Below are 27,590 nucleotides of genomic sequence, written 5' to 3'. Positions count from 1 at the left end.
CCACCTACAGAAATCTATAACCAGGTGCCTTACCTTGTGAGCGCTATGGTTTGATTTCTTTTCATCCACCAATAGTCGGACTGCAACCTCCCACTTCTCAGGGGTCAGGTGGTCCTCTGCGGCCACTAGAAACACAGCTTGCTTGGAGGGAATGTACACTCGGTGGACAGCGAACACAGTGCCATCAGGGCCCACCTTGAAGTCTGCATTGTTCGTCTCGTACCCGATGCTCATTGAGGTGTTGCAGCTCTCAAAGCGCACTGAAAAGAGACAGCAGAGAAGAAGCTGATGAAGTTGGCACTGGACCTGATAATCAATATGAACTAGGCATTTCATTTCCATCAGCCAAGCCAAGACCCTTACCCCTCCCAGGCAGACTACAGAACAGATACCCCGCTTTCGGTTTGATGTAATCCCTTCTTGTCCCACCAACAAAACAAGGGTAGACTATGCTGGGATTCAAACAGTTGCAGTTTGTTCAATGTACATCATGCACATAAACATCTCATGCCAGTTGTAAGATCAGTTGTGCATAATGATAATGCATTCTTCTGTCCTTTCAGTTTCTTTGTGGTTATGTTGCTAGTCGCACAACCTTTCTTCCGAGGGCCCTTAGTCAACGCTACTACGGCTATGTTTCCCTTGCTACCAATAGCAGTGGGCGACCCCTGGCCTTGCCCGGGCCGAAAATGCCATGTCTGCCAGCTGCTAACCCTTACTTGCCTCTGTCTGCTCCCTTGTATCTCTGCCGTGAGGCATCCCAAGGACACAGCCTGAGCAGCTCTTGTTCTTTTGGCTAATATGCTGTCCACTTAGCTGAGAACTCCCTGGCTCAACCCCCAGGCAAAAGATTACGCTGCTGTGACGCCCACCCTGCTGGTGCAGTTGGGTGGGTCAAAGTCGGCAGTCGTAATAAGTTGGGGTGCTGCCTGCACTCCCTTTATGCGCAGCAAAGCCCGATGCTTTCCCGTTTGATTGGCCGGTTCCAAGCACGCCGGCCAACCAGCAGGCCTAGAATTTGCGGGCTTTGACCTCACATGGGCAACTGTTTGCGCCCTTAGGAGGCGTTCGCCGTGAGCCACCCACTGGTCCGCAGCGCGGCTCAGCCCGCAAACTTAATATTCATTGAAAATGTCTTCACTGGTCCATCACCTTCTGTCATGTGTGTCTAGCAAACAAGTCCAATATTGCCACCGGAGATCCCAATCCATGCCAGATTTGTACAATAACTGTCAATGCAAATGATTCTTCTTTAGATTAATCGTAGGAAGTGTATTCCGTAGTGACATCCTACATATCTGACATGGATCTGGGCCTCATGAACCAGGCTTTCTCACCTGTGTTTCATATGAGCTCAATTCTATTTGCATGGAATCCCTGGTGGTAATTGCACACTCGGTATATACGGACAGCACCGCGTGCTGTATATACTGGATGGACAATTGCTGCACTTTGCTGAGTTTCAGACCTCGGAATGGAGGAGAGCCGTCAATCACCGCATCAATCACCGCACCAGTTATGGTCCTGAGTCAGGTTTTTTCCCGCTGGAGCTAGAATTCGGACCCTAGCATTGTATGTCTACCCAATGAAAGCCTCTTCCGGGCTACCTTCTTTCTGAACCTTCTGGGGCCCTTTCATCAGATGTAAGACACAGCTGCTCTCTTTTCCTCAAATCCACTTTCCCCTGTCCATTAACTCCAAATTCAAGAGAAGCCTTTTAGCCACAGCGTGGACCTTATTTATCTAAAATGTACCCGTTCCTTCCCACAAGAGCCTCCTGTGACTCATCCGAGCTCAGCAGAGCACACATTTGCTCCCTTTCATTGAGTTTATCGCTGCAAAGAGATGTTTTTTCTCTTTTCAAGGATAAAGTCTCATGCTTATTACTCAAGCGTTTTCCAAACAAACATGGCACCTGATTGTAAGAAGGCATGATTGGCACATATAATATTTGTGCAAATTATACGCATTAAACAAATTATGGTTGGCAGTTGTCTGTCTCAAAAAATGTACACGAATCATAAACCCTGTCTGCAAAGATCAAACAACCTCAATCTATTTTCAATACAGTTTCTAAGGTCACGAGGTGAACATTGTTAGCAAGGTGCATGCAGAAATCCATACATGGGGGCCCTCGAGACTTTCTGCTCAAACCTACCCCGAGACAAAACATATGCACAAAGCATAGCAAGGCGAAAGCAGAACTTATATGAATTGTGTTTGCAGTAATAATCAGGAGTCACACGGTTTAGACTTGCATAAAAGAATGTTTGCCTGCATCCAGTTTAAGTCTCTCTTCATTTCTTTCAGTCTCTGCTCAGGGTTAATCTGGAAGAAACTATGACCACGTGGCCCCAGCAATGGAAGTCCACTGGCTTCACTTGACCTCTTACACTGTCTTCAAAGCCAGCTGCATCCTTTGGAAGACCTGAGCCCCTGTGTGTCTTGCAGACAAGCTCACCATCGCTGGTTCTAGGCACACCTGCAGCCAGGACACCATCAGACTGTAGACTAAGAAGTGCAAAAGTGAAAAAAGTAAACAGAAAGTAAACAGGCCTCTCCTGTCTATGCATCCAAGATATGCAATCACATCCATGTGTCCATCAGAAAAGTGTTGAAGCCACACCTCTTTAAAGCACACAATAGCACGGTACAGCAGCAGTCCACAGCTAGCTCCCTCTCAAATCGCTCACTCACTGTATCCTTACCTTCGACCCTACATTGGCACGTTTGTCCAGGTCTGCACGTTACAATCACCACCAACTTCCTTTAGATGACCAAGATCTACCTGCTGCTGAAAGGTGTTCAGTGAGGTGGGGCATTAGTTCACTACAAACATCTTCAACTCTCTTTGAACTCTAGTGGGAGAGGATGCAGATGGGCCCCAACAGCTATTTATTTGAATTTATGCAAATGAGAAGGGAATGTACTGACGTGTGTTCAGGAGGTGGGTGGGAGGCCCTGAGCCAGTTGTACAGCAAGGGATTATGCTGGTATTGGGCAGACAGCCAGGCACTAAGGCCCTGATTTATACTTTTTTTGCGCAGCATTTGCCTTATTTTTTTACACAAAAGCGGCGCAAACGTACAAAATATAATTGTATTTTGTGAGCTTGCGCCAGTTTTGTGTCAGAAAATGACACACATGCGGCACAAAAAAAGTATAAATCAGGGCATAAGCTACTCTGACCCAGTTCTGCAGGCAATCGGCACTGACTTGATATCTACAGGCTTGGAGCATTGAGCCTTGTGTATCAGGCGCGAGGCACTGTACTGAGTATACTTACACGAGGCACTGTGCCTTTTGTACAGATATGGGGAACTAATCCAGGCATAAAAGTATGGGGCTTTGAGCTATCTATCAATGCATGGGATATTGAACCAGGCTAAAAAGCAGGAGTCACTGAGTCTGGCGTCCAAGCATAGCAACTAACTGACTATACAAGCATGAAGCCCAGATGCAATTGTAGAGGGGTGTGATGTAGATAGGTAAACACAGTGAACCATGCTAGGATGGAGGAGGCATTGAACCCGAAGTGGAAGAATGTGGGGACAGGTCCTTGTGTGCCAGCAAGAGACACTGACCAGGTGAAGATGGATAGGGCATTGTCCATAAGATCTTGGACAAGGTCTAGAAAGATGGGACAATGAACCAGGTTTACAGGCATGAGTGAGGCATAGGATTTGGAACACTGGACCAAGTCTACACAAAGGCACACCAATCCAGATTTACAGAAGCATCCTGAGACATGTGGAAAGGACGGGGGCAGTACAATCGGGTCATAATCCTGGGCCTCTAATGCAGTCACTGTCCAGGAGTATTAACTCGGGCTCCTGAGCAAGGTGTAACGAAACACTGAGCTAGATTTAGGGACACAGGAAGGAGAGGTTGTTGTAAAGGCACAGTTCATTGGCCCATTTTGCATGTGTATGTGGACATATGGAGCACTTAAGTGAGAAAGGCATCCTAATTGCCCTGGCTGCCATTAAACCCTGCTTATTCCCAGTTTTTCATGGATGAATATCAACCAATTCAAATGTAACACTGACAGGACAGAGATCCTCAGTTTTGGGTATAGTTCAACTTAAACCTGCAAGCACATTGGCCGGATGGAGCCTCTGAGCCCCACCAACAAGTGGTAAATAACTTGGGAGCCATTTTGATAAACAAATGACCTTGCTCAACCAAATTTGCATGGTAGTTGGCACATGGTTTGGCCTTCTGCATAAGGCAAAAACAATCTGCATTTCCTCTCTGTACCCGTGAGGATAACAGTGATGTTGGCCTTGATTTTGTCCAGGATGCACTATGCCAATGTCTTGTATGCTGGTCTACTGCAGTATTTGGTGAGGAAGCTGCAAACAGTCCATGATGTAGCAGCTCATCTGGTGCTCAATCTACCAAGTCGAGCTCATGTCTCGCCGCATTTGAGGAACCTGCACTGGCTCTCTGCGAATAAGCAGATCTCATTCAAAACTCTTGTTACTATACACAGAGAGTTGAATCACTCGGGCCCGGGTTACCTGTCATCCAGGCTACGCCATTTTAAATCCATAGGAACTTGCACTTTTCTTGTGCTCATCTGGCCAAAGTTCCTAAGGTCCGCCTCGCTGAAGTAAGTAGATCCTTCTTCCTGAGTTCACAGGCCAGAAATAGGCTTCCGGTAGAACTGCGTCAAATTGAAGGCGAGGGGCCTTTTAGAAAGAAATTTAAGACCTGGCTTTTCACACTTTCGTTTATCTGCACTCTATTCCTGTCTTACACTCTGCATAGCACCGGGACACTCTTTTGAGCAGCCACGCACTCAACAAATCCCTCATTCATTCATTCATCAATTCATTCAGACAGACAGACACAAGGTGCAGGCCCACACATAGAGGTACCTGACACTGAGGGTGGTGTAAAGACCTTGAGACAGTAATGAAAACGATGAGAAGCCGTGATTATATGGAAAGATATCATATCTCCATGAATACCATCACAGGTTGTCTGCACAAGCTTCCTATGGCTGGTCCTTAAAGGGACAGGGAACTAAAGGCCATAGACAGAGTTTGGCAGACAGGATAATGCATCAGAGGTGTGGTAGATGTACAGTCCTCATTATAGCCTATGGCTTTTGTGATATGGCAAACTGGATGTCCGTGGTGTTTTGAAGATGTATCCTATCCAGTAAACTCTAAGTAAGGGCCTAAGTAGTCTGACCCATTCTGGGCTGGCCTGCGACAATTTTTCCCCAAATATTTCAGTTAACGGATTCTTTCAACAGTGTTTTTTTCTATTTCTACCCTACTCCTACCTTATTTTGTATTCCTATTTGTTATTTTGAAAGTATTCACGGTTCCTGTCAAATCCATGAAGACCACGAGTTAAGAAAGAATGGAGAGATCAGATGAATTGAGGATTTCACAGCATACATTTTATGGGTCACTTTGGGCCTCATTACGAGGTTGACGGTTTTAAGACTGACAGTCTCAGGTGCCGCTGCTGTGGTGGTCCAACAGCCACATGAAGACCCTGGCGGTCAGACCGCCAGGATTCTGCCGTCTCTGCCAGGTTGACAGCTGGTGGAGATTGCAATCTGCCAGGGCAGCGCTGCATGCAGTGCTCCCCTGCGGGTTACGACCTCATTCTCCACCAGGGTCCCTCTGCCCAGCACCCTCGCAACGTTCACTGTCTTCTGTACAGACAGTGAACATTGTGAGAGTGCTGGTGCACCCTGCAGGCGACAGCATTGCCACCGGCTCGATTTCAAGCCGTAGACAATGCTGGTGCCTGTTACCCGCTAGGTTGATAGGCAGAAACCGCAGTTACCGCCAGTCAGCCTAACGGGACATTCCTAATAGATACGCGCAGTGGTCACCGCTACAGTGGTAGCAGCCACCCTGTCAGGAGTTTGGCGGACGGGTTATCCCTTCCGTCAAACTCATAATTAGGCCCTTTGTCTTCTCCTGATTCACCAACACCCAGGGAGAGTGGGAGAATATATTACAAAATCTGCATTATGAATACTCGCGAGTTCCACATGCGCGCTTTGAGATGCAGTGTCTTATACTCAACTAGCATCACCACCCACTGGTACCCTTGTTCAGGTCAGCCTTATACTGCCTAATACATCTCTTCCCCTTAGGACCCCGATCACTGGAGGAAGATATTGCAATATATGCCCTCACAGTGACAGCCAGACTGGAGCTTAATGCCCCGCAGACAAAGATGAACCCTAGAGTACCCATGACTGTGTCTTGTTTACACTGTACAGCAAAGTAAAAAGGAACAAATACAGCCAGGGGACACGAAGCAAAATATTGGAGGGCGGATGGACCTGGTGGGCCTCATATGAACAAGCACTTCAAACTGCAAAGTGCTAGGGGTCCTTATAGGCGGAAAACGACCAGGGTGGATGGACCTAGCGTTCTTATCAGCATAAACACTGGCAAACTAGATAATCCTAGGGGCCTTTTTCTGTAACATTTGGCACATTAGAAGGAGCTGGTGGTCCTCAACTGTCAGTAAATTATTTTTTTCCACCAGCCTAAGGAGGACATATCGCTCTCCAAGATAGATCTTTCTACGGGATAAATGTATCTCGGTGTCAAACCTTTCTCAAATACCTCTCTCAAAGATTTATCTTTTCTCCCAGACATACCTCTCTCCAAGACAAACCTCACTCCAAGACATACATCTCTCCAGGACCTACCTCTCTACAAGACAAACTTTCTCAAGACATCCTCTGTCCAAGACATGTATCTTTGCAGGACATACCTCTCCCTGAAACAAACCATCTCCAAGACATACCAGTCTAAAAAGACATACTTCCCTTTAATATCAAGACACCCCTGTCTCTAAGTCTAAAGTGTACTTGCCTCCAAAATAAAACTCTCTCAAAAACATTTCTCTCTGAGACAAACCTCTCTCCAAGACAAACCTCTATCCAAGACAAATCTCACTCAAGGACACGCATCCCCCAAGGCATACCATTTACAAGATGTACATCTTTCTAAGACAAACTTCTCTCCAAGATATATCGTTCAACAAGAAAATGGTCTCTTCAAGGCGTACCTCTCTCTATGACAAACTTACCATTCCTAAAGACATAACTTCTCAAACAAAGCCTCGAAGACAAACCTATCTCCAAACGTATCTCTCCCAAAGACACTTGCTGCTAGACATAACTACAAGGCAAACTTCTCTCCAAGACATACCACTACCAGGACGTACCAGCTCGCCGTAGGTATAACTTGCTCCAACACTTAACTCTCTCCAGTACAAAACTGTCTACAGGAGAAACTTGTATGTAAGACAAAGCTTTCCCTAAGATACGTGCCTCTCCAAAGTAAACATATAACCAGAATAAACCTCTCTCCTAGACAAACCTCTCTCAAAGCAAACCTCTGTCCAGAACAAACCTCTCCCCAAGATTTATCTTTCTCCAAAATAAACCTCTCTCCAAAACAAGACCCTCCCCAAGACAAACCTCCCTTGGGGCAAACCTCTGTCAAGACAAAAACAATTCACCTTCCTTGACAACCCCTCTGATGCAAAACTTTGCCCAGAACAAACCTCTCACCAAAGCCTCTTTCCAAAACAATCTTCTCTCCGAGACACGCCTCTCTTGAAGGGAGGTGAGTTCTGGACAGAGGGTTGCAGTGGAGAGGGGTTTGACTAGGAGAGGGGATTGTTTTGGAGAACGGTTTGTCTCAGAGAGTGGGTTGTTTTGGATAGAGGTAGGTTTGTTGAGAGGTTTGTTGTGGACAAAAGTTTGCCTTGAGATGGGTTTGTCTGGGAGAGGGGATTGCTTTGGAGAGAGGCTTGACTGAGAGAGTGGCTTTTTGGGGGGGAAATATAGGTGTCGGTGCGAGGTTTGCTCTGTACAGACGTTTGCTTTGAGAGGGTGGTTGTCTTGGAGAAGGGTTCTTTTCAGAATGGTTTATTCTGGAGAAAGTCGGGTCTTGAGGAGAGGTTTGTTCTGGACAGAGGATTGCCTCAAGACCTACCTTTCTCCAGAACAAATCTTTCTCCAAAACAGTCCCCTTTCCCAGACAAACCCCTCTCATGCAAACCTCTGTCCAGAACAAACCTCTCACCAAAACAAACCTCTCTCCAAAGCAATACACTGACCCAGACAACCCCCTCTCATGGCAAACCTCATCCAGAACAAATCTCTGACCCGAACAAGCCTGTTTCCAAAGCAATTCGCTCTCCCAGACAACTCCCTATCATGGCAAACCTCTGTCCAGAACAAACCTCTCATCAGAACAAACCTCTTTCCAAAGCAATTCACTCTCCCGGACAAACGCCTCTTTTGGCAAACCTCTGTCCAGATGTCCAGAACAAACCTCTCACCAAAATAAACCTCTCTCCAAAGCAATTCACTCTCCCAAACAAACCCCTATCGTGCAAACGTCTGTCAAGAGCAAACCTCTCATCAGAACAAACCTCTCTCCAAATCAATTCACTCTCCCAGGCAAATCCCTCTTGTGGCAAACGTCTGTCCAGAGCACACCTCTCACCAGAACCAACCTCTCTCCAAAGCAATTCACTCTCCCAAACAAACCCCTATCGTGCAAACGTCTGTCAAGAGCAAACCTCTCATCAGAACAAACCTCTCTCCAAATCAATTCACTCTCCCAGGCAAATCCCTCTTGTGGCAAACGTCTGTCCAGAGCACACCTCTCACCGGAACCAACCTCTCTCCAAAGCAATTCACTCTCCCAGACAAACCTCTCTCATGCAAACCTCCGTCCAGAACACACCTCTCTCCAAAGCAATTCACTCTCCCAGACAAACCTCTCTCATGCAAACCTCTGTCCAGAACAAACCTCTCACCAGACCAAACCTCTTTCCAAAGCAATTCACTCTCCCAGACAAACCCCTCTCCAGCAAACCCCTGTCAAGAACAAACCTCTCTTCAGAACAAACCTCTCTCCAAAGCAATTCACCCTCCCAGACAAACACCTCTCGTACAAACCTCTGTCCAGAACAAACCTCTCTCCAAAGCAATTCACTCTCCCAGCCAACCCCCTCTCATGCAAACCTCTGTCCAGAACAAACCTCTCTCCAAAGAAATTCACTCTCCCAGACAAACCCCTCTCGTGCAAACCTCTGTCCAAAACAATCCTCTCTCCAAAGCAATTCACTCTCCCTGCCAACCCCCTCTCATGCAAACCCCTGTCAAGCACAAACCTCTCTTCAGAACAAACCTCTCTCCAAAGCAATTCACTCTCACAGACAAACCCCTCTCGTGCAAACCTCTGTCCAGAACAAACCTCTCTCCAAAGCAATTCACTCTCCCAGACAAACCTCTCCAGACGGCTCACGACTGAGAAGCGCTCGGCGCCTGCAGAGAAAGCTTTCTCAAAGCGAAGATGCATTAAGAGCACATTACGCCATTTCATGTACGTGTTCCGCTGGAAAGTGTCACCTAATGCGGCAATAAATCGCGAGGCCTCGGCAGCGCGTGCCACAGCCCCTGCTGAAAGCCATAGATAAACTTACTCGGTATTTATAAAGAATGGTGGGGTCTGAACAATTATTGTGGGAGGATTCGCTCTTAAGCAATTTCGCTGTCACATTACTCATGAGTTAATTACTATTTATTCTGAAACCTGAAGAAATAAAAAAAGGTTCCCCCTGATAAAGTGGATATTTTGTAGCTTTTCGTTTCAACTTGATGCTTGCCTCGATGTAAATAACGTCTCGACTGGCACAGGGGGACGCTTGACTCGCGCCTTCTTTTCTTCCTGGTCGCCCCTCTTTTGAGAGTGATATCTAAGCTGCGGAGGCGCGCTTTCAAAATGAGCCCCCGCGTGCGGCCGCCCCCGTGCGCTGTACTGCAAAATTACCACAGCTAATGTCTACCTGTCACTCAATCCGCGTGTCTGACAGCGCCCTCCAATTTCCCACATCCGTACACGAGAAGCTCACCAAGTCCACATTTTGCTTTGCATTCTGGGACTTGCAGTCCTGAAGTTCTATTGGTTAAAATAGGACCGCAAACCAAAAAACATTCACAGGATGATCTACTGACACATGGAACTGCTAAACAAGACCCCAAATACCTGATTAGACAGGAAAAGAGCTACAACTTGGACCCCAGAGGCGACCATTAACGTCAATTCACCAAAATGCCTGGGGTAGCGTCGCCAATCACGCGCCCTTTCACTTACACACACACTCACACACATTCTTTCTCGTAAACACCCACCCACCCGCAAACACGCACACAACGTATATTTAAAAGATTTTTTTTTTAATGTGAGCTTCCCCTCTGTCCCAGGCACTGACTTTGCCACCTCTGAGGCCAGGGGTCGCTGTGGCAGTGTTAGGGGTCGCCAGCGGTAGCAGCTGCGACCCCTAATTGACGCCTACGGACACAACGTTGGAGGGGTGGATTATCACTAAGTCTCCCAGTTTTCCGTTTTTGTTGATTTTTACAGATACAGACAGAAAACAATGTTTTCTGTATTTATTTATTTAAAAAAAAAGGAAAAATACAGAAATTGTGCTTCTTGTGAGTGACTATCAAAGATATACTTCATGGATTCCAGGCCAACATCACAGCAGGTATAAAGCATTGGGAAATTAAAAATCAGGTGAGCTTCCCTTAAATATAGACATTCTTTAACACATACTTGTATACAATGCTACAAGTAGTGTTTTGTTATATTTGGCTGCTCAATTTGCTAAAACTCGACAGGCATAAAAATATGAGTATATGTTTATCAGTTAAATACATGTTGAAATATACCATTTTACGACTCTGTTTATTCTCAAAACATACAATAAATATGGACAAATAACAATAAGATGGGCAAAAAATAAATATGGATAAATACAGACGGAAATATAAAAAAAGTATAAATACCATAAAACTGGGAGACCTAGTTAGTAGTTTCTCAGTACATCACCTTGTTAAAGTCATGATGTCAGTCACTCTATGATTTCTGACACCACAGCAGACAGACTCCCTACACCTATCTTACTAGTGCATGATCCAAAGTGTGCCTAGAGGCCTCGTTTATTCGTGGGTTACAGTGTGACCGCATGCATCAACTGACATTGAACAGAGTTGTATTTGTAGCAATCTTCCATTGGCTGAGTTTGAACAAAGTGGTATTTTTGGAGGTTGTTTATTGGCTGAGGTTGAGTAGGACGGTATTTAAGGAGATCTTCCATTGGCTAAGGTGGATCAGGGTGTGTTCCTGAATATATTATATTGCCTAAGTGTTATTTATGAAGCTCTTCCATTGGCTAAGGTAGAACAAGGTGGTATTTCTGGAGATTTTCCATTGGCTAAGGTTCATCAGGGTGATATGTCTGTAGCTGTTTCCATGACTGAGGTAGAACCACACTATCCCTGGTGAATCTCCACTGGCTGGGGTAATACAGAACTTAGGGCCCTATTCAGAGTTTGGTGGACAAGTTATTCGATCACGAAAATGATGGATACTCCACCGCATCATTAAAAGTGCATTATGTCCTACGTTACTTATAATAAGGTGGACAGTATATCCAACACATTTGTGACAGAGTACCCGTCCATCAAATGCTAAATCAACCTTTTTGTTTTGCCACTCCTCCCTTTGCTGGGATGAACAAGGTAATAATTAGTGAACTTCTAAATAGATGGAGTGGCAATTCCTGAGAGCTTCCATTAGATAAGAGTGGAAACTGTGGAATTGCTGGCAAAGTTCCATTGGTTCGGGTTGAAATGACCACTTTCATATTAAAACTTAACATGTAATTTGGCGTCTGGATGATGAAAGTTCTAATTTGACCTGTACACAGATCTCATGACTGTGGTCTCCCCAGTGAGAGCTAGCCTTTGGCATGTGCAAGCTGGGCTCAGGGCTCACAATTCAGCGAGCGGCCTAAAAAACTTTTTAAAATCATTTATTTGATTCCAGATTACGGCCGTCTGTTTGCTTTCTACTCCCTCAGAAGTCTTTTGTTTCTCTTTCACACCTTCAGTGAGACACTCAGCCACTATGTAAAGATGTGACATCACACGTCACACGATGGCCGGGCTGAGGCAAGATGATATAATGAATAGGGAGGAATCATGTGTGGTCCAGTGTTGAGCTGATTAAGCAATGTGTCAGTGATGGGAGACTTGACTATGATTTCCCCACTGGTCACCTCACACTGGGGATGAGGATGCTGAACGAACTCACCATAGGGACGACCTGCATACTGAAGTTAGATAAGGTACCTGCTGCTGCAAATCCTCCATAGTCCTAGAATGCCGCATGACTGCAAGCGGTGGACTTTGAGCCACCGAAGGTGTTGTCACAGTGTGAGGCAAAGCTGGTGAGGTGCACGACAGCAGGGACTGAAGCAGTGTTGCATGAAATGATGCTGGTGGCCCATGTGGAAAATTAATCTGCTGTGCAGCACAACGGCCCAGATGCCCGCTCCCTGCACCTACTAGTGACAGGTGACTGCCACCACACCTCAGAGAACACATGTAAAGCTTGTGGGGCAGAGTTATCAGAGAGGAGAGAAAGACAGTAAACATCGGACCCCATTAAAAAAACATGCATTTGTAATGCAATAGGTCTCGCACTTGCTTGAGTTACAGCTATTAGCATTGTAAATTCCTAACTGGACTTTTCTTGCCTCACAAACTGAAAATAAAAAGTAAAACAGTTGGCATAAGAAAGCTGACTCACAGCTGTCGCGTGGGCTCTCATTATCCTAAATGAGACTACTGGATTTCTAGGCAGCAGGATCGATAACGGTGTGGGGGACTGAGTCTGACCCACGTGTAAGGAACTCTGTCACCCTAAATCCGGTTGTTGCTCCGGCTAACTAGCAGTGCCTCATTTCTCCCACGGGGAAGAAATGATTGGGCAGCCGAGCGCATGACATCTTTGGAACTTCTCAGGGAAGTCGTGGTCACTCAGATCCAAACCAACTCTCTCATTCACTATATGGTCTCATATACAAATGACAAAGACAGTATAAGTTTTATATAATGTTTTAATAAAACGACTGTATTTTAGATATTAAGGCGTGAGCCGCAATAACCAGAACAATACAACATAGTAGGATTGATATAGTAACCAGGAGAGTAAAACATAGAAATAAAGCTATCATAATTCCTAACCGTTTCTACTCTCCCTCTGCTTGTTCTATTTAGAGCACAGCATGTTAAGCTTTCAGCTTGCCTTTCTGTATCACTAGGGAGACGGACACACTCATACCTGAGCAAAGGCCTGTGATCTGGTTCAGCATCTGCAACGAGGCAGTCAGCGTCTAGTTGTGGTTCCCTGGTCGGAATCTCCCTCTTGCATGTATTGGGACAAGGAAGTGATTTTATAACTAACATGTCATCGTGATCCTAAAATGTTCCTACGCAGGAATGGCAAGTCTAGACTCCTACCACGTCTATCGGCAATGTACCAGACTGTATCCTTGACTAAAGCACAGAGTGAATATGTTATGAAGAACTCCAGTGCTGAAGTAGGCAAAACAGTGTGATATGAATAAAAAACAACACCGTAGAACTGGCTATTCTGTAAAATAACAGTACGAAGCCTAATAGAAAGCATTTAGAGCAAAGTGCACAGAGGCTCTAAGCTGTTAGCAAATGAATAAAATATATTTAGGGCAAAGTGCACAGAGGCCTAAGGCCTGAAGCTAATGCGCAAAATATACGTAAAACTGATCACACTACACCCTCCCCTTGTCGGTAGCAAGTGGTTCCAACAACATAAAAAAAAAACATGACCTAAATTTAAACCCAACATTTCGACAAGATGAGAAGACAACAAAGTCATAAATTTAGGAAACATGTGACGATAGAGCGAATTGCAATATAGTGTCAATTTAGTCGGGAGAGAGAGAAAAAAAAAATCCAATTGTCAAACAGAAGCAATAGAACGTAGAAGCTCCTCCACTTCGAGATATGTCAATATCGGAAGATCCACGCCACAAAGTACCATGGAGCAGGTGTGTTCCAAAGCCCCAAAACCATTCAGGGCGGCACCCCGTGTAGTGCCACGGAAAGAGACAAAACCATCTTCCTCCAGGAAGGGAATCTCATAATCCGCTTCACGAAGCAAACGCAACCGCAGTGCACAAGTCTGGGAATGAGCCCTAATCGGGAACATCAACAGATCAAGATCAACCACTGGAGAGCGCTGCAGTGAGAGACAGAAAGCCAGTGCATGTTCAAACGAGCACCAAAGGCATCGAAACACGGGTTGCACACAATCCAAAACCGGTCGGAACGACAAAGACCAGTCACACTCCAAATGAGCCAGGAGTGTTGCTCCAAAACACTGCATCATGCGTTCACGACACAGCTGCGCTGACGGGAGCAGCAATACAGGATCTCATTGCGGCGGGGCAGCCATTGCGAAAAAATAGCAACAATAGCAAAACTCCAGCCAATAAAGCCAAAGTAATTGGGAAACCCCCAAAAATGCTTCCGAAAATAGAGTGTATAGCCGAAGGTATCAAACCGAATATGGAAGAGAAGGTGTGAACGAAACCAACACCAACGGCTTTGAAAAAATGAGCAATACCAGCAGTGCTGGATGCATTAAATATACGTCCCACAAGTTCACCGAAGTGACTCGGAAAGTTAGTATTCAAAAGGGACTGTATCTCCGCCGATGACCTTGCCACTTGAAGTGCGTAGGTTTCGCTAGCAGATGTAAGGGCCACATGCTTTTGAAACAATAAAGCTTTCAGCCGACTCAACTTGTCGAAATCAACCTTGGAAGTAGCAATATGAGGCCAGATGTCCGCTACCTCCCTAAATTCAGTAGGGGGAAACAACACATTCCCGCAGCACGTAACGGCCTTGTTGACGACAACGACGTAAACTATTCCGGCACGCATGCCACAGCAGCGTTCGCTGTTAAGAACAATGTAACTGCCGTTAGAAAGCACCTGGAAAGTGTTTTTAATTACCGGGACTGGAACTCCCTTCAGATAACAAGCTAAGTTAGCAATCGAAGCATTACACGCTCCGTGCAAGGACAGCTGTTTACAAACCATGGAATGGCTAACAGAAGCTTCGCATTCGCTACCGCTAAGAAAAACTTCCCGCAAACCATTAACACATCTGTACTGAAAAGGACACTCCCACACCTCGTGTATGTAACTGTCACCCAATAGTTCATATCTACCCACCGGAATGTGCTTCAAACAAGAAGTAAATTGCAGAGTGGAGATAGGCAAATTAATAACCCCATGAATCAACCACTCAGCTGACGGAATCTCAGCCACCGTAAAAGGCAGTTTCTCCAACTTTTCAATATTTAACATAACATACGTCGCTTCCTTCTTAGCCATCAATTGTTGTTGACGAGTTAAATTAAAGGAGATAAAGATCTCTCTGGCACGAATGTGCTGCCATGGAACGCGACCCGCCTTCAAGGTCTGAAGAGTCCAACCCAGCTGCATGATAGATCGTGTCTGACTCTGCCCATGATATAAAGAAGACATGTCTGATTTTATAATGTCAATAGCAGAAGAGACAATGCTGTCAATCGTGTAAACACGGTCAGAAAGGGTATGCATGCCATCATCAACAACAGACAAAGTCTGCAGCAGATTTTCTTGATCAATCTGTCTTAACCGGGCTGCAGCCTCCTGCTGGGAAAGTTTCCAAAACTCATTATACACTTCGTATAAGAACCTTTTTCTCCGGGGCACCTTGGGACCTGACAAGAAATCTTGTAAATCAGTACCATTAGACAGTAACTTGAGGTGTGACTTAACTGCACCCAGCGTGGAGTACTTCAACCATTGTTGACAAAGTTTCCCCACACTGTATGTAGTTATTATATCTGCATGTTCTGGTGAAATGTAACGAGGGTCTGCCCTACTAGTCCTGAACCCCCCAGAAGAGGTAACAAAACGTTGATGACACTGATTAGTGTCTACAGGCCACAATAACCACCCGCCCGGATGTAACGATGAAGCGTTAAGCGTACCATTCTGGATCCAATGCGTAAATTCACTAAAAGTAGCATTCACATAGTGCTGCCAGTTATTTAATTTAGAAGGGACAGGTATTCTAGGCAAAGTCAATTCTCTAATCGACGCCAAGCCCAAACAACTAGTCTGTTGTACTGTGTCATTGAGGAAAATCATTTGCACAGGGATAATGCATGCTCGAAATAATGTATCTCTGCCTTGCATCTGCCAATTTTTCGTACCCCAAACACTTTTCAAGTCAACAGTCTTCAACCAGTATTTATATCCTTCGACCGAAAGTTTAGATACAAACGAATTAGAATACAGTAATTTAGTATCGGTCAACAAAATTTGCTTATTAGAATACGGTGTCACTTTAAAATAGTAAGACTTAGCGTTTCGCTGATCATGCCCAGAAAAATATGCAAATTTATCATTATACGTTTTCGAACTCCCTTGTGGAGGAGTCGAGCAATGTTCCCATTGTACATAATTAAAGATGGACTTAGGGCTACTCGCTTTGTGAATAAAGTGGTGTCCATAATAGGTGTAGCAAAACATATCACCATGATTATCTTTAAATTGGTAAGCATCTTCATCGTCATAGACAGTATAATATTGCAAATCTTTTAGCATAGCATCTACTGTCTTCACATCCCAATCATCAGAAACAATGCCTGGAATAACAATATCATTCATTGATAACTTAAGAACATACGGTATTTGAATCAATTCAGTGGGACCATATATATCAAACATTACTTTATCCCACACAATTCCATCCGGAATTGGTATTGCAGAAATGTTCACATTGGATAAGTCTCTTCGAACCATATGAGACGAAAAATGTGGTCTCAACACAGTCTCCAGGTGTTCAATGTCTGATCGATCAGGAAGAAAATGACCATGTATTACTAGAAAAAAGGTAACCACAAATCCCAACCATAAAAAAATAGTCAGTACAGCCATAAAAAGCCACAAATAGTTCCAAGGAACAACCAAATATGTACGTTTAAGCCAACTTAGTAGCTTACGTGGACCTCGGAATGAAGACAGCGAAGACGAAGAGCTGGATACAGCCGCATCCGCGTCGCTGAACAGCCAGAGGCAGTTCTCGCAAAAGGTGCAACAGTGAACAAGGAAGCTGATGGAGGTTCTCTCCTAGGTACGCTATAAATCACATGTTCAGAAACATCAGTAGAACGTACAGCAACTTGAGAAAAAGAATCGATATCAATCGTCGACTGTGGAACAATCGCAAGATCATCTTCCACCCTCCCCAAGCTCGGAGAGGAAACATGGTCGGTGCTAATCACCTGCAGCGGGACTTCTTCCCCAGTAGTGAGAGGGATGCCGGAACTACTGGGTGTCCCTCTTGGTCTGCTGTGCAGAATCGGACACATGTTGTAACTTGACATTATCAATGGAAACAAAACGATTTCCTTTGGCCCCTTGCAGCGGCGGCAAAATCACAGTTCTCGTGCCGCTCACCCCCAACACCGGGACAGGTGCTCGATAAGAAGGACCAAATTCTTTCTTTACTGCGACCTTTTCACGCACTAGATCCCCAATCCTGGGTATCCAACCAGTAGGTGTTACTGGCTCATCCTTAATTCCAGAGGAGGCAGCACTTGCAGAAGAGTTATCTTCACGGAATTGTTGTAAATCCTGCAAAACAGTGACACGATCATTTATGTCAAAGGGCGTATCTGCCGCCTCCACACCAGGACCATCCAGATCAGGAACATACATTCGTGTTCCGAACAGGCACTCATATGAAGTACGACCCCCCAGTGACCTTCTAGGCAAGTTATTAAGTGCTCTCTGTACTCCATACAGGTGGGCTAGCCAACTACGACCCGTACCTATAACCCTGGCTGTTAAGGATTGCTTTAAATCACGATTTAAACGCTCCACGACAGAATTTCCCTCGGGATGAAATGGAGACGAGAATTGGAGTTGGACCCCCAACGAAGCCATGGTGTCCCTGAATGCCTTAGAGGCAAAAGCAGGGCCCTGGTCCGAATGAAAAGTCGCAACTGCAAATGTATCGACAAAGATACGCAAATCTTTAATAACAGTCCGAGCGTCAGCCGAGCGCTGTGGCCAGACCCACACAAATCTGGAGCACGAATCTACAGCAACCAATATGTATTTGTATGCACTATCTGGTGTCAGTGGATCACAATGGTCCAAGTACACACACTGTAATGGTCTATTTGTTATCAGAAGAGGAGTCTGCTGCGGGCGTCTAGCCGACGATGCTTTAATTTGTTGACAGACGTCACAACAAAGGACATACTGCTTTGTCTCCTTATAGAGACCAGGCCACCAATAACGGGCCTGTAAAAGCGAAATCGTGGCAGCCACACCAGCATGCGCAGATGCCACCCCTTCATGCGCTGCAGAAATTAATCGAGGTCTCTCAATCTTATTCGGTAACTCACGTACACCAACGCCTGGAATATTAACAACAGCATTTAGTGCACCACTCAAGCAGTAACTATATTTAGAAGGGAATCCTTTAGGAAATGGCGTGCCATCAGCCGTAGCTTTTATGGCAGCCGAAATCTCTATGTCTGGTTTTGAACTCGAACGAGTTACCGCGGCTACAGTGGCGATAGCCACTGCCGACTTTGCAGCCTCATCAGCCAAAGTATTCCCAGCAACGTGTATTCCAACGCGCTGGTGTCCAAGTGTATGTACAACATGGACTTCAGGAAGCGTCTCTTTTAGACCCGCAACCTTACCCCACAACAATTTATGTTTAATGGTGTTGCCTTTAGAATCTCTGAACCCATTAATTTTCCAATAATGCAGATATTCATTGAAGGATTGCACACAGTAGTAGGAGTCACAGACTAGCAAGGTCAATATCGCCGGCTCTGCATGCTCCAACGCTAACAAAAGAGCTTTGAGCTCAGCCAGCTGCGCCGTGCAATCTCCCAAAGTTTTAGTATAAGTATGTCGGGGGCAGAAAACTCCCCCCTCCATAGTCCCGCTCACCACCGCACAAGCAGCAGAATACTGTTGTTTAGTCCCAACCGCCGGTTGCGCAGAGCCATCGGTATACATGACCACTTCATATTGGTCAATAGGTAAGGTGCCAGCAGGAACCGGGTACTCTATTTCATATTGAAGAAATTCTTGAGTCTGCAGCTTAGGGTCAAATATGTAATCCACATCAGTGGCCGTCAAAGACGTAGCCCATTGTATCCAACGCGGGTGTAAAGCTTTCGAATTAGGAACACTCGCTTTTGTAACAGCCTCCAAGGCTGGAATTGGGGAAACGACAATAATGCGTTGGCCCTGGGCTAGCGGTCTTTCTTTGATCACAGCCATCTGTACTGCAGTGAGAATTTTCTCAGTCTGTGCAAAACGTTGTTCTGCAGCAGAATACAAGTGGGACTTGTATGCTATCGGGACTGTCTCCCCTTCATTAATGGTGACATACGTAAATCCAAGAGCCCCAGGAATCACCCTGATGACCAAATGAGTTTTATTGTCCCGCGTGTGTAAATGTTTAACTGCTAAGAGATCATTCTGCAGCTCTCGCAGTATGTGTGTATGCTCAATCGTCCAAAATCTACTTGAAAAATTCGGGCGAATCAGTTCATATAAGGGTTTTTATACGTGTAGCATAATCAGGAATGTAAGTTCTGCCAAAATTCAGAAACCCCAACAAAGACTGGAGCTTCCGAACCGTATTAGGAGGCTGCAGTAAAGCACATTTCTCCAAAAAATGTGGCGCCAGGCTCTTGCCCTCACTCGATAACTCATATCCCAGGAAAATAACACTGAGGAAGGCAATCTTCGATTTCTTAAAATTAAACTTATAACCAATATCAGCAAAACCCACAACAATGCGCGATACGCGACTGAGATGTTGTAGAATCTCATCGTCCGTCAAATAAATGTCATCAACATATGATAACGCCTCAGGGTCCAACTCGTGCAGAAATTCAGTCACACGAGCCGAGAACAGTCCTGGGCTATTCTTATACCCCTGAGGTAAACGACAAAACTTTTTCTGAGAGCCAAACGCACTGAAACCGGTATAGTCCCGACTTTCGGGTGCTATATTCTGGCAGAAAAATCCATTCGAGATATCCAAGGTTGTTTTGTATTTTTTACGCACTATATTAATCATAAGCGCAGCGCTATGTGAATTCTGTATAGCATATGTGCGTGTATGACTATTCAAATGTCTGTAATCCACCACTATCCTATAGGAATGGTCCGGTTTAGCAACCGGAAATAAGGGATTATTCATCGGCGAGACACAAGGCTCAATCACACCTTGGTACTCCAATTGTGTAAGAATTTTCCGAACCGATGCCCTTGCTTCAAATTTAATAGGATATTGCGGCTGTGGCTGAGGTTCTCCTTTAATGGGAATTACATGATAAGGTGATTGTTTATCCCACCCCACATTATTTCTATATAGGGCGGGGGCTTGTGCTAGAGCCCATGATTTACCATATGACTCCGCTAGTTCTCTCGGAACAAGTGGTGAAAAGGAAGGCGCAATAACCTCCTCCCCAACTGGACAGTCGCGAACAAAGTCAGGTGGCCAATCTTGTTCGGCCAACAGGACATCATATGATTTCACCATATGGTCCCAAAAGATGGCGTGTACAACGCGGTCAATGTCCCCTTCTAATCGTAGAGTCACAAGATATACTTGATCAGGATCAGAGACTCGCATGAAGTCATCAGTTGCTTTCGCCTCCAGATGCTCTAGAAGACTCCGGCGAACTATTGTGACCTCTGCCGCGCTGTCTAACAGCGCTAACGCCCATGTCTTGTTCGTCAAGAGAACTCTCTTCTTGAGCGGCATGTCTAACTGAGACTGCTGCCACTTTCTTCTTTTTAAACTGCTGTTTTTGTTGCAGCGGTTTCTCTTCCTGTTTAATAGAAACCTCCGCTGAGCGTTGTGAATCCTGTCTCGGTTTCACGTACTCCGTCCTCCGCTCTGACCGCCCACCTCTCTCACTTCTTTTCTCCGAGGAGTCCTGAAAGGAACGAGATTGGCGCGTATCAGTATATTGATATCTATCAGGCGTCTTCAAAGTATCCCTATTCCTGAGATTATACTTATTTTGTGGGGTCTCCGGTTGCGGAGACTGCCCACCATCTTTCTTAGGTGTTTGCTGTTTCTTATCCCAGCGCTTTTTCGCACCCTCAGGTTGCTGTTGCTTAGAATTTTCCTTATTATTTTTACCCTGCAAATGTGGTTTCTGCGGTAGAGCCCCTAGGCTATCACGACCAATACTAGAATATGTTTCAGCTATTATTCTCGGAAGTTCCCGCTCCTGATTAATCTGCGGAACGTCCCGAAGACGCATTCGCACTGCTAGTGCTACAGCCTCCCCCTTGAGATTACTCAAAATAATAGAAGAAACCACGTCAAAATTACCCATCAATTGCATGCCTAAATCCAAGGCAGGGGCAGCCCCATATTCATCCTGAATTTGTTTAAGCACCTCCGGCAAATTAGCCAAAGTCGGTGTACCGTGTGCTGTAGGATAGAGAGCGGCAAACACCGTGCCCCAAGTATTACAAAGATCCACCGTAGGAACCATCCCATACGGCAAACACATCGTCAAAATTCTATGCTTATCCTGAGGTCCCGTATGTGGAAATACTGCTTCCAGCGTATTAATTTTTTGCGCCAGCCAAAATGGAGTCTCCTCCCGTTTAGCCGGTACCTTGCCCATTACAGAGTGTACAGTGGCCGGATTTATTCCCGGCACCACCGCATGTGGATGAGCTGGAGCAGCACGCGCTGCATTAGTATTTAATGTCTGCATCACAAACTGAACTAATCGTCTGTACGTTGCAGTTAATTCCACATATAAACGACGCACTTCAGCCACTGCCACATTTGCCACTCCAGGATATGGTGTATAGGTAGCCAATAAAGGCCAGGTCGGACCATCATTACTCAACGGACCTAACCGTACTGGTGTTACTGAATGTGGGAGGGCGCCATCAAGCCAATTATGGTGTTCTTGATAAGATAAAGGTATTTCTAAGTATGCATAAGCCCTGTATTGTCCAGGGACATTCGCAACAGTATATTCGTGAAAAGTATTTGTACCCCCATCAGCTGCTGGAATACGACCCAAGAATAAAAAAGTTCTGATCTATAGGCTGCATGGGGGTCCACCACAAAAGTGACCGGACCCCCCTGGACCGTCAGTCCATGTGCTATCAGATGACCCGTGAGCGGAAATCGCATATTAAGCGGTATATCTACTACAACTGGATTCGCCATTAGTATAACAATAATAGCTCTAGGACAGAGAAGGCACACCAATATCGGGGTATTTCCTTTCAAAGTTCAAGCTTGAACAACCAACCACTAAGTAATAGGATGTACCCAACCTGTGGTGGCGGAAACCCTCAGCCCCACGGACGTCTCCGCATACGGAACCGAGGAGTCAAAATATATACGAGACCGAGAGAGTCAGTCGGACCCAAACATTAGAACCAGACCAAACGTTGGCGGCGCCATGTCGCGTGGGCTCTCATTATCCTAAATGAGACTACTGGATTTCTAGGCAGCAGGATCGATAACGGTGTGGGGGACTGAGTCTGACCCACGTGTAAGGAACTCTGTCACCCTAAATCCGGTTGTTGCTCCGGCTAACTAGCAGTGCCTCATTTCTCCCACGGGGAAGAAATGATTGGGCAGCCGAGCGCATTACATCTTTGGAACTTCTCAGGGAAGTCGTGGTCACTCAGATCCAAACCAACTCTCTCATTCACTATATGGTCTCATATACAAATGACAAAGACAGTATAAGTTTTATATAATGTTTTAATAAAACGACTGTATTTTAGATATTAAGGCGTGAGCCGCAATAACCAGAACAATACAACATAGTAGGATTGATATAGTAACCAGGAGAGTAAAACATAGAAATAAAGCTATCATAATTCCTAACCGTTTCTACTCTCCCTCTGCTTGTTCTATTTAGAGCACAGCATGTTAAGCTTTCAGCTTGCCTTTCTGTATCACTAGGGAGACGGACACACTCATACCTGAGCAAAGGCCTGTGATCTGGTTCAGCATCTGCAACGAGACAGTCAGCGTCTAGTTGTGGTTCCCTGGTCGGAATCTCCCTCTTGCATGTATTGGGACAAGGAAGTGATTTTATAACTAACATGTCATCGTGATCACAAAATGTTCCTACGCAGGAATGGCAAGTCTAGACTTCTACCACGTCTATCGGCAATGTACCAGACTGTATCCTTGACTAAAGCACAGAGTGAATATGTTATGAAGAACTCCAGTGCTGAAGTAGGCAAAACAGTGTGATATGAATAAAAAACAACACCGTAGAACTGGCTATTCTGTAAAATAACAGTACGAAGCCTAATAGAAAGCATTTAGAGCAAAGTGCACAGAGGCTCTAAGCTGTTAGCAAATGAATAAAATATATTTAGGGCAAAGTGCACAGAGGCCTAAGGCCTGAAGCTAATGCGCAAAATATACGTAAAACTGACCACACTACACAGCGCTACAGCCGCCATGAGCGTGAGCACAAAGGAGAGACACAAAAGGAAAAAGAAGTTCGTTTGCAGTCAAAGTTATCGGCAAAAGTCCAATTATCCATGTGACAGGGCCGATGACCAAGGCGGTAACAAAGCCACCCCAAGGAGGGACGAACGTAAACCATTTACCAATGACAACAAAGGATTTTTGAAAGGCAAGCCTATGAATGAGTGATAGTGATGGGCGTGCAGTGGGAGTGGTTAAAAGCCCAGATATATCCCAACACGTCAGAAAAAGCAATGCTTGCTCCCTGCTATGGTCAACCTAAAAATGAAGCATAGGTGAAGGGGAAGACACTATTTTCAAGAAAAACCTGCATTAGTTTGACAGGGGACTGCCATATTGGAAGGAGGGTGACTCAAATTTATCAACTCATCCATAAGAACTATTGCTGATTAGCTTCAAAGACTGGCGCTTTCCAATGATGGGGCCACCCGCTTAGTCCCCCACTGCAAGCTCTGCTGATGGTTCTCCATCTGTGCACTCCTCTGTGCTGCCATTCAGTGAACAGGTAGATTCAGGTATTGCAGTGCCTGATTGAAAGACCAGCTTGGGAAAGCTAAATAACTATGTAAGAGCCTTCTGGGAGTCAGGTGGCATGGTAAAGAGCTCACTTCTATGGCCAAAGTGTCATCTAGACGAAAAGGAGTGTTGATCATAAACAATGGCATCCTGGTATTTTCAAAGGCCAAAAAGGAACACCACCAATCACTAAGGGTTATGCTGCAAAAGTTATCTGACCAGTGTCTGACCCTGCATGGGGACCAATGTGAATTTCTTTTCAGAGGCTGTGGCCAATTGTTTTTGGGCATGTGTTTTCCATAGCTGGAAACAGTGTTGAGTCGAAGAAGTGAGATGAGATCCGGAATGCCCCTGCCCCCACCTCTGCAAGGGTGGTAAGGGGTTTTCTAGGGATGCTGTTTAGGATGTTATGTTTTGTCTTCCCAGTTTAGGGGCTGACTACCCCTTTTTGAATTCCCCTTCTGTGAATGACATGTAATTACCAATAATCAAAAATAAATACATGTGATTGAATCAAATGTCTTGCTCCTGCAAATATGGTAATCCGAGTTACATCAATATATTTGTGTTACTTAATCATTGTTTTTGGCCATTTTTATCTTTCATCATTATTATGAAATAACAGAGATTCTAGAATGTTGCTAACTACTTGTTATGTTTGATGCCTTTCTACAAAGAACACTGGCTGACAAAGTGAAAATAACGAAAAGGGTATTACACCATTCCTTGTCGATTGTTTGTTTTAAAGCCTTCGACAAAGCCCTGAATAATCTATAAAAACTAAAAGGCCACTGAAGATCCAGTCGCACACCCACTCGCTTTAACTGGCGCTGGGAGGCAGCGGCTCTTCAGTAGCTGTCTCAGCCGGAAGTGCTGTTGATCACTAGCCTCCGTGAGCGGAAATAGTACTTATTGTACTAGAATTAGGTGTCAGAGTGTGAACCATCTTTGAAATTCAGAATTAGGCTATGATTAATAATGTGCCACTGATGTGCCAGGCCTAGTATAGTGCTTACAAGTAGTGTATGAAGGTTTTAGTGCTATGGATCCAACAGAAAAAATGTTGGAGTACTTTCGACTGTTCAATTTACTCATAAACTTCCTTGCTGCCTGAATGTTTATCTTCATTGTGGTGGCAGGTAATACTGTATGCACTAGATTGGGTTTCTAATTGTTAAAGACAATGTTTTAAACTCTATATTCTGTTCTATAGTTATCCTTGAGGGCGTAGTTTATTTATGAAAGAGGATTTGGTGTTCCTCTAACCATTCCTGTCTAGTTTCGTGTGGCTGTACCTGAAACACATTTTAAGCAAGCGTTGCTCAGTGGGTTGCTCATGGATTGCTGTTCAGGTGGTTTATGATTCGGGTTGGCACACTGACTGAGTCCTTACTGCTAGGGGGTCATACATACAAACCCTGCAACCACAGAAAAATCTAGAGAACATAACAACCATTGATTATTGTGGTTGATTTATTCATAGCTTGACAATCTTACTTCAACAATTGCAAGAGCTGACCTAGAATCATGCACGGTGGGTCCAGTCGCAGTCAAGGATGTGCTCCAACATGGTATCATCATGATACATTTTAACACATGGAAACCACTGAACTCACATGAGATTTTCCCCTAATGGGACTGGGTGCTGTTGTGGTTCAGAACACAGCTGGTGTGTGGGCATCTATCGCATTTGAGAGAAAGGGACTTACTGACACAGAGTACAGATGTTCACTATTTGAGAAGGAATATTTGGCCTACAGGTCAGGGTGCACTCACTTCCAACTGTAACTGTACGCAGGGAACACAACCTCGTCAACAACAACAACAAATCTCGGATTAGCCTGTTTGAAGATGTATCTCATCACCCTTCACTGAGATTCAAGAGGTCGATAATGCAATCGCACTATTTCACAGTCATAAACAGACGAGGGACTGAAAACGCTGCCAAATATTTATCCCAGCGTCTTTCAGATGACCAGCTGTCATTGGAAGAGAGAGGACTTGAATGTGTCCCAAGTGTCCCCCAAGCTGCATACCTATGAGCCATGATGATGGAAGAAATAGCGCTAGAAACTGCTGCAGATTATTGCCTTCAGAAGGTTAAGCAAATGATGCATGATTGAATCTTGAAGACCTTTCGGTGCAACACCCAAACGTATGATGGCAGATATCGACAAACTTTATCTCAACTGTGATGGGTATGATATGAACCTGGCTTTTCGGAGAGGGACTAGTTCTGAAAGAAATCTAATTGTACAAGTGAGGGTGATGGCCTTGGCCCATCAAGGGCACCAAGGGACACCAAAGACAAAACATAGGCTGAAAGGGAAAGTTTTGGTTCCTGGTTTGGATTGAATAGTGGAATAGACAGTCGTGTGATGTTGAACCATGAAAAGAAATACTCCACTCCGGTGATATCAGAAGAACAGTCAAGTGAATCATGGATGTTAGTGAGGACATACTTCTCTGATTTTCCAGATGGATGCCAATCATTGGTGGCACAGGATTCCTGCACTACGTTTCCAGTGGTGGAGATAGTGACGTCTACTGAATTTGAGCATGTGAAACCAAATAGAAATATATGCCATATCGACAGGAATCTAGGTGCTGACTTTCAGAACGGTTTAATACAATTGGGGATACACTTTTGCAAAATCATACTCCATAAACCAGTGCAAAAGTGGAGCAGTTCATGAAGACACTGAACAAAGCTTTCTGGATTGGGTTTGAAAGGGGTGATGATGAGGAGTGCGCCATGCACCATTGCCTGAAATTCTACAGGAACACCTTGCACTGCACAAACTGCTGTCCTTGGCTATGTTGCTCCTTGGAAAGCCACTGAGGGACACCATTCCCTCTGTGCCTCAATGGAGACCAGTTCCAATGGTCATCGAACCATGGCCACGAAGAAAGAAGAATGTGATTCATCATGCTGGTCACCTTCGAAGAAGATCTGTCAGAATGGGTCCTGGTGACATGGATGTGTCGGAATGTGTACTAGTGACCTGGCATTAATCCGCGATCGACATCCATGGTGGAAATTTGCATCAAATATAAGCATGAGCTCTTCCCTGTTACCACCATGAAAAGAACAATAATCACTGCCTCGAAAGGGTGAGAGAATTTCTCCTTACTTGCCTCGATTTTAAAAAATTACAGGGGCAATTTTGAGGACACTATGACCTTTCACACCAAGGATGGCTGAATATTGAACCTCTGGGCATCGAGTAGGAAGTGATGAATTAGGCACGTGTGGTGTATGGATCTCGACCTGGTAAGGCTAAAGGCTATGAGCTGAGAATTGAAGCGTGAGTAGATGCGGGACAAAGCCAACAATCTTTATCATCTGTCAACAATTATAGGTTTTGTCATCTGATCCAGAGATCTCATCTTGGGTTGCAACCCCGGCTAAGCCAGCAGCTCATATATTAATTGTGGTAATGTGTTATAAATAGGTTGCTCATTCAGAGTTTATTTAGTAAGAAAAGACTGGTTCTTCAGACATTGTACTGAATGTAATGAATGTAGTGAGCCACTGGCCACTATGTCCATTATGTGCAGGTGTCATGCCACC

At 45.0% G+C, this 27,590-nt stretch overlaps 1 protein-coding gene across 2 annotated transcripts in view; it reads right to left on the bottom strand.

The window, feature by feature from the left end:
• Positions 1-27,590, bottom strand: part of CDH4 (cadherin 4) — a 1,524,317-nt gene that overhangs the window by 580,555 nt on the left and 916,172 nt on the right. For both annotated transcript variants that reach the window (XM_069243136.1, XM_069243137.1), the window contains exon 3: positions 34-260. In XM_069243136.1, the coding sequence (XP_069099237.1) occupies positions 34-260 (227 nt within the window). The remainder of the gene's footprint in view (positions 1-33; positions 261-27,590) is intronic.

Source organism: Pleurodeles waltl, chromosome 7 (assembly GCF_031143425.1).
Source record: "Pleurodeles waltl isolate 20211129_DDA chromosome 7, aPleWal1.hap1.20221129, whole genome shotgun sequence".
In the NCBI taxonomy this organism is placed as follows: domain Eukaryota; kingdom Metazoa; phylum Chordata; class Amphibia; order Caudata; family Salamandridae; genus Pleurodeles; species Pleurodeles waltl.
This window is presented reverse-complemented; position numbering and strand designations above follow the sequence as displayed.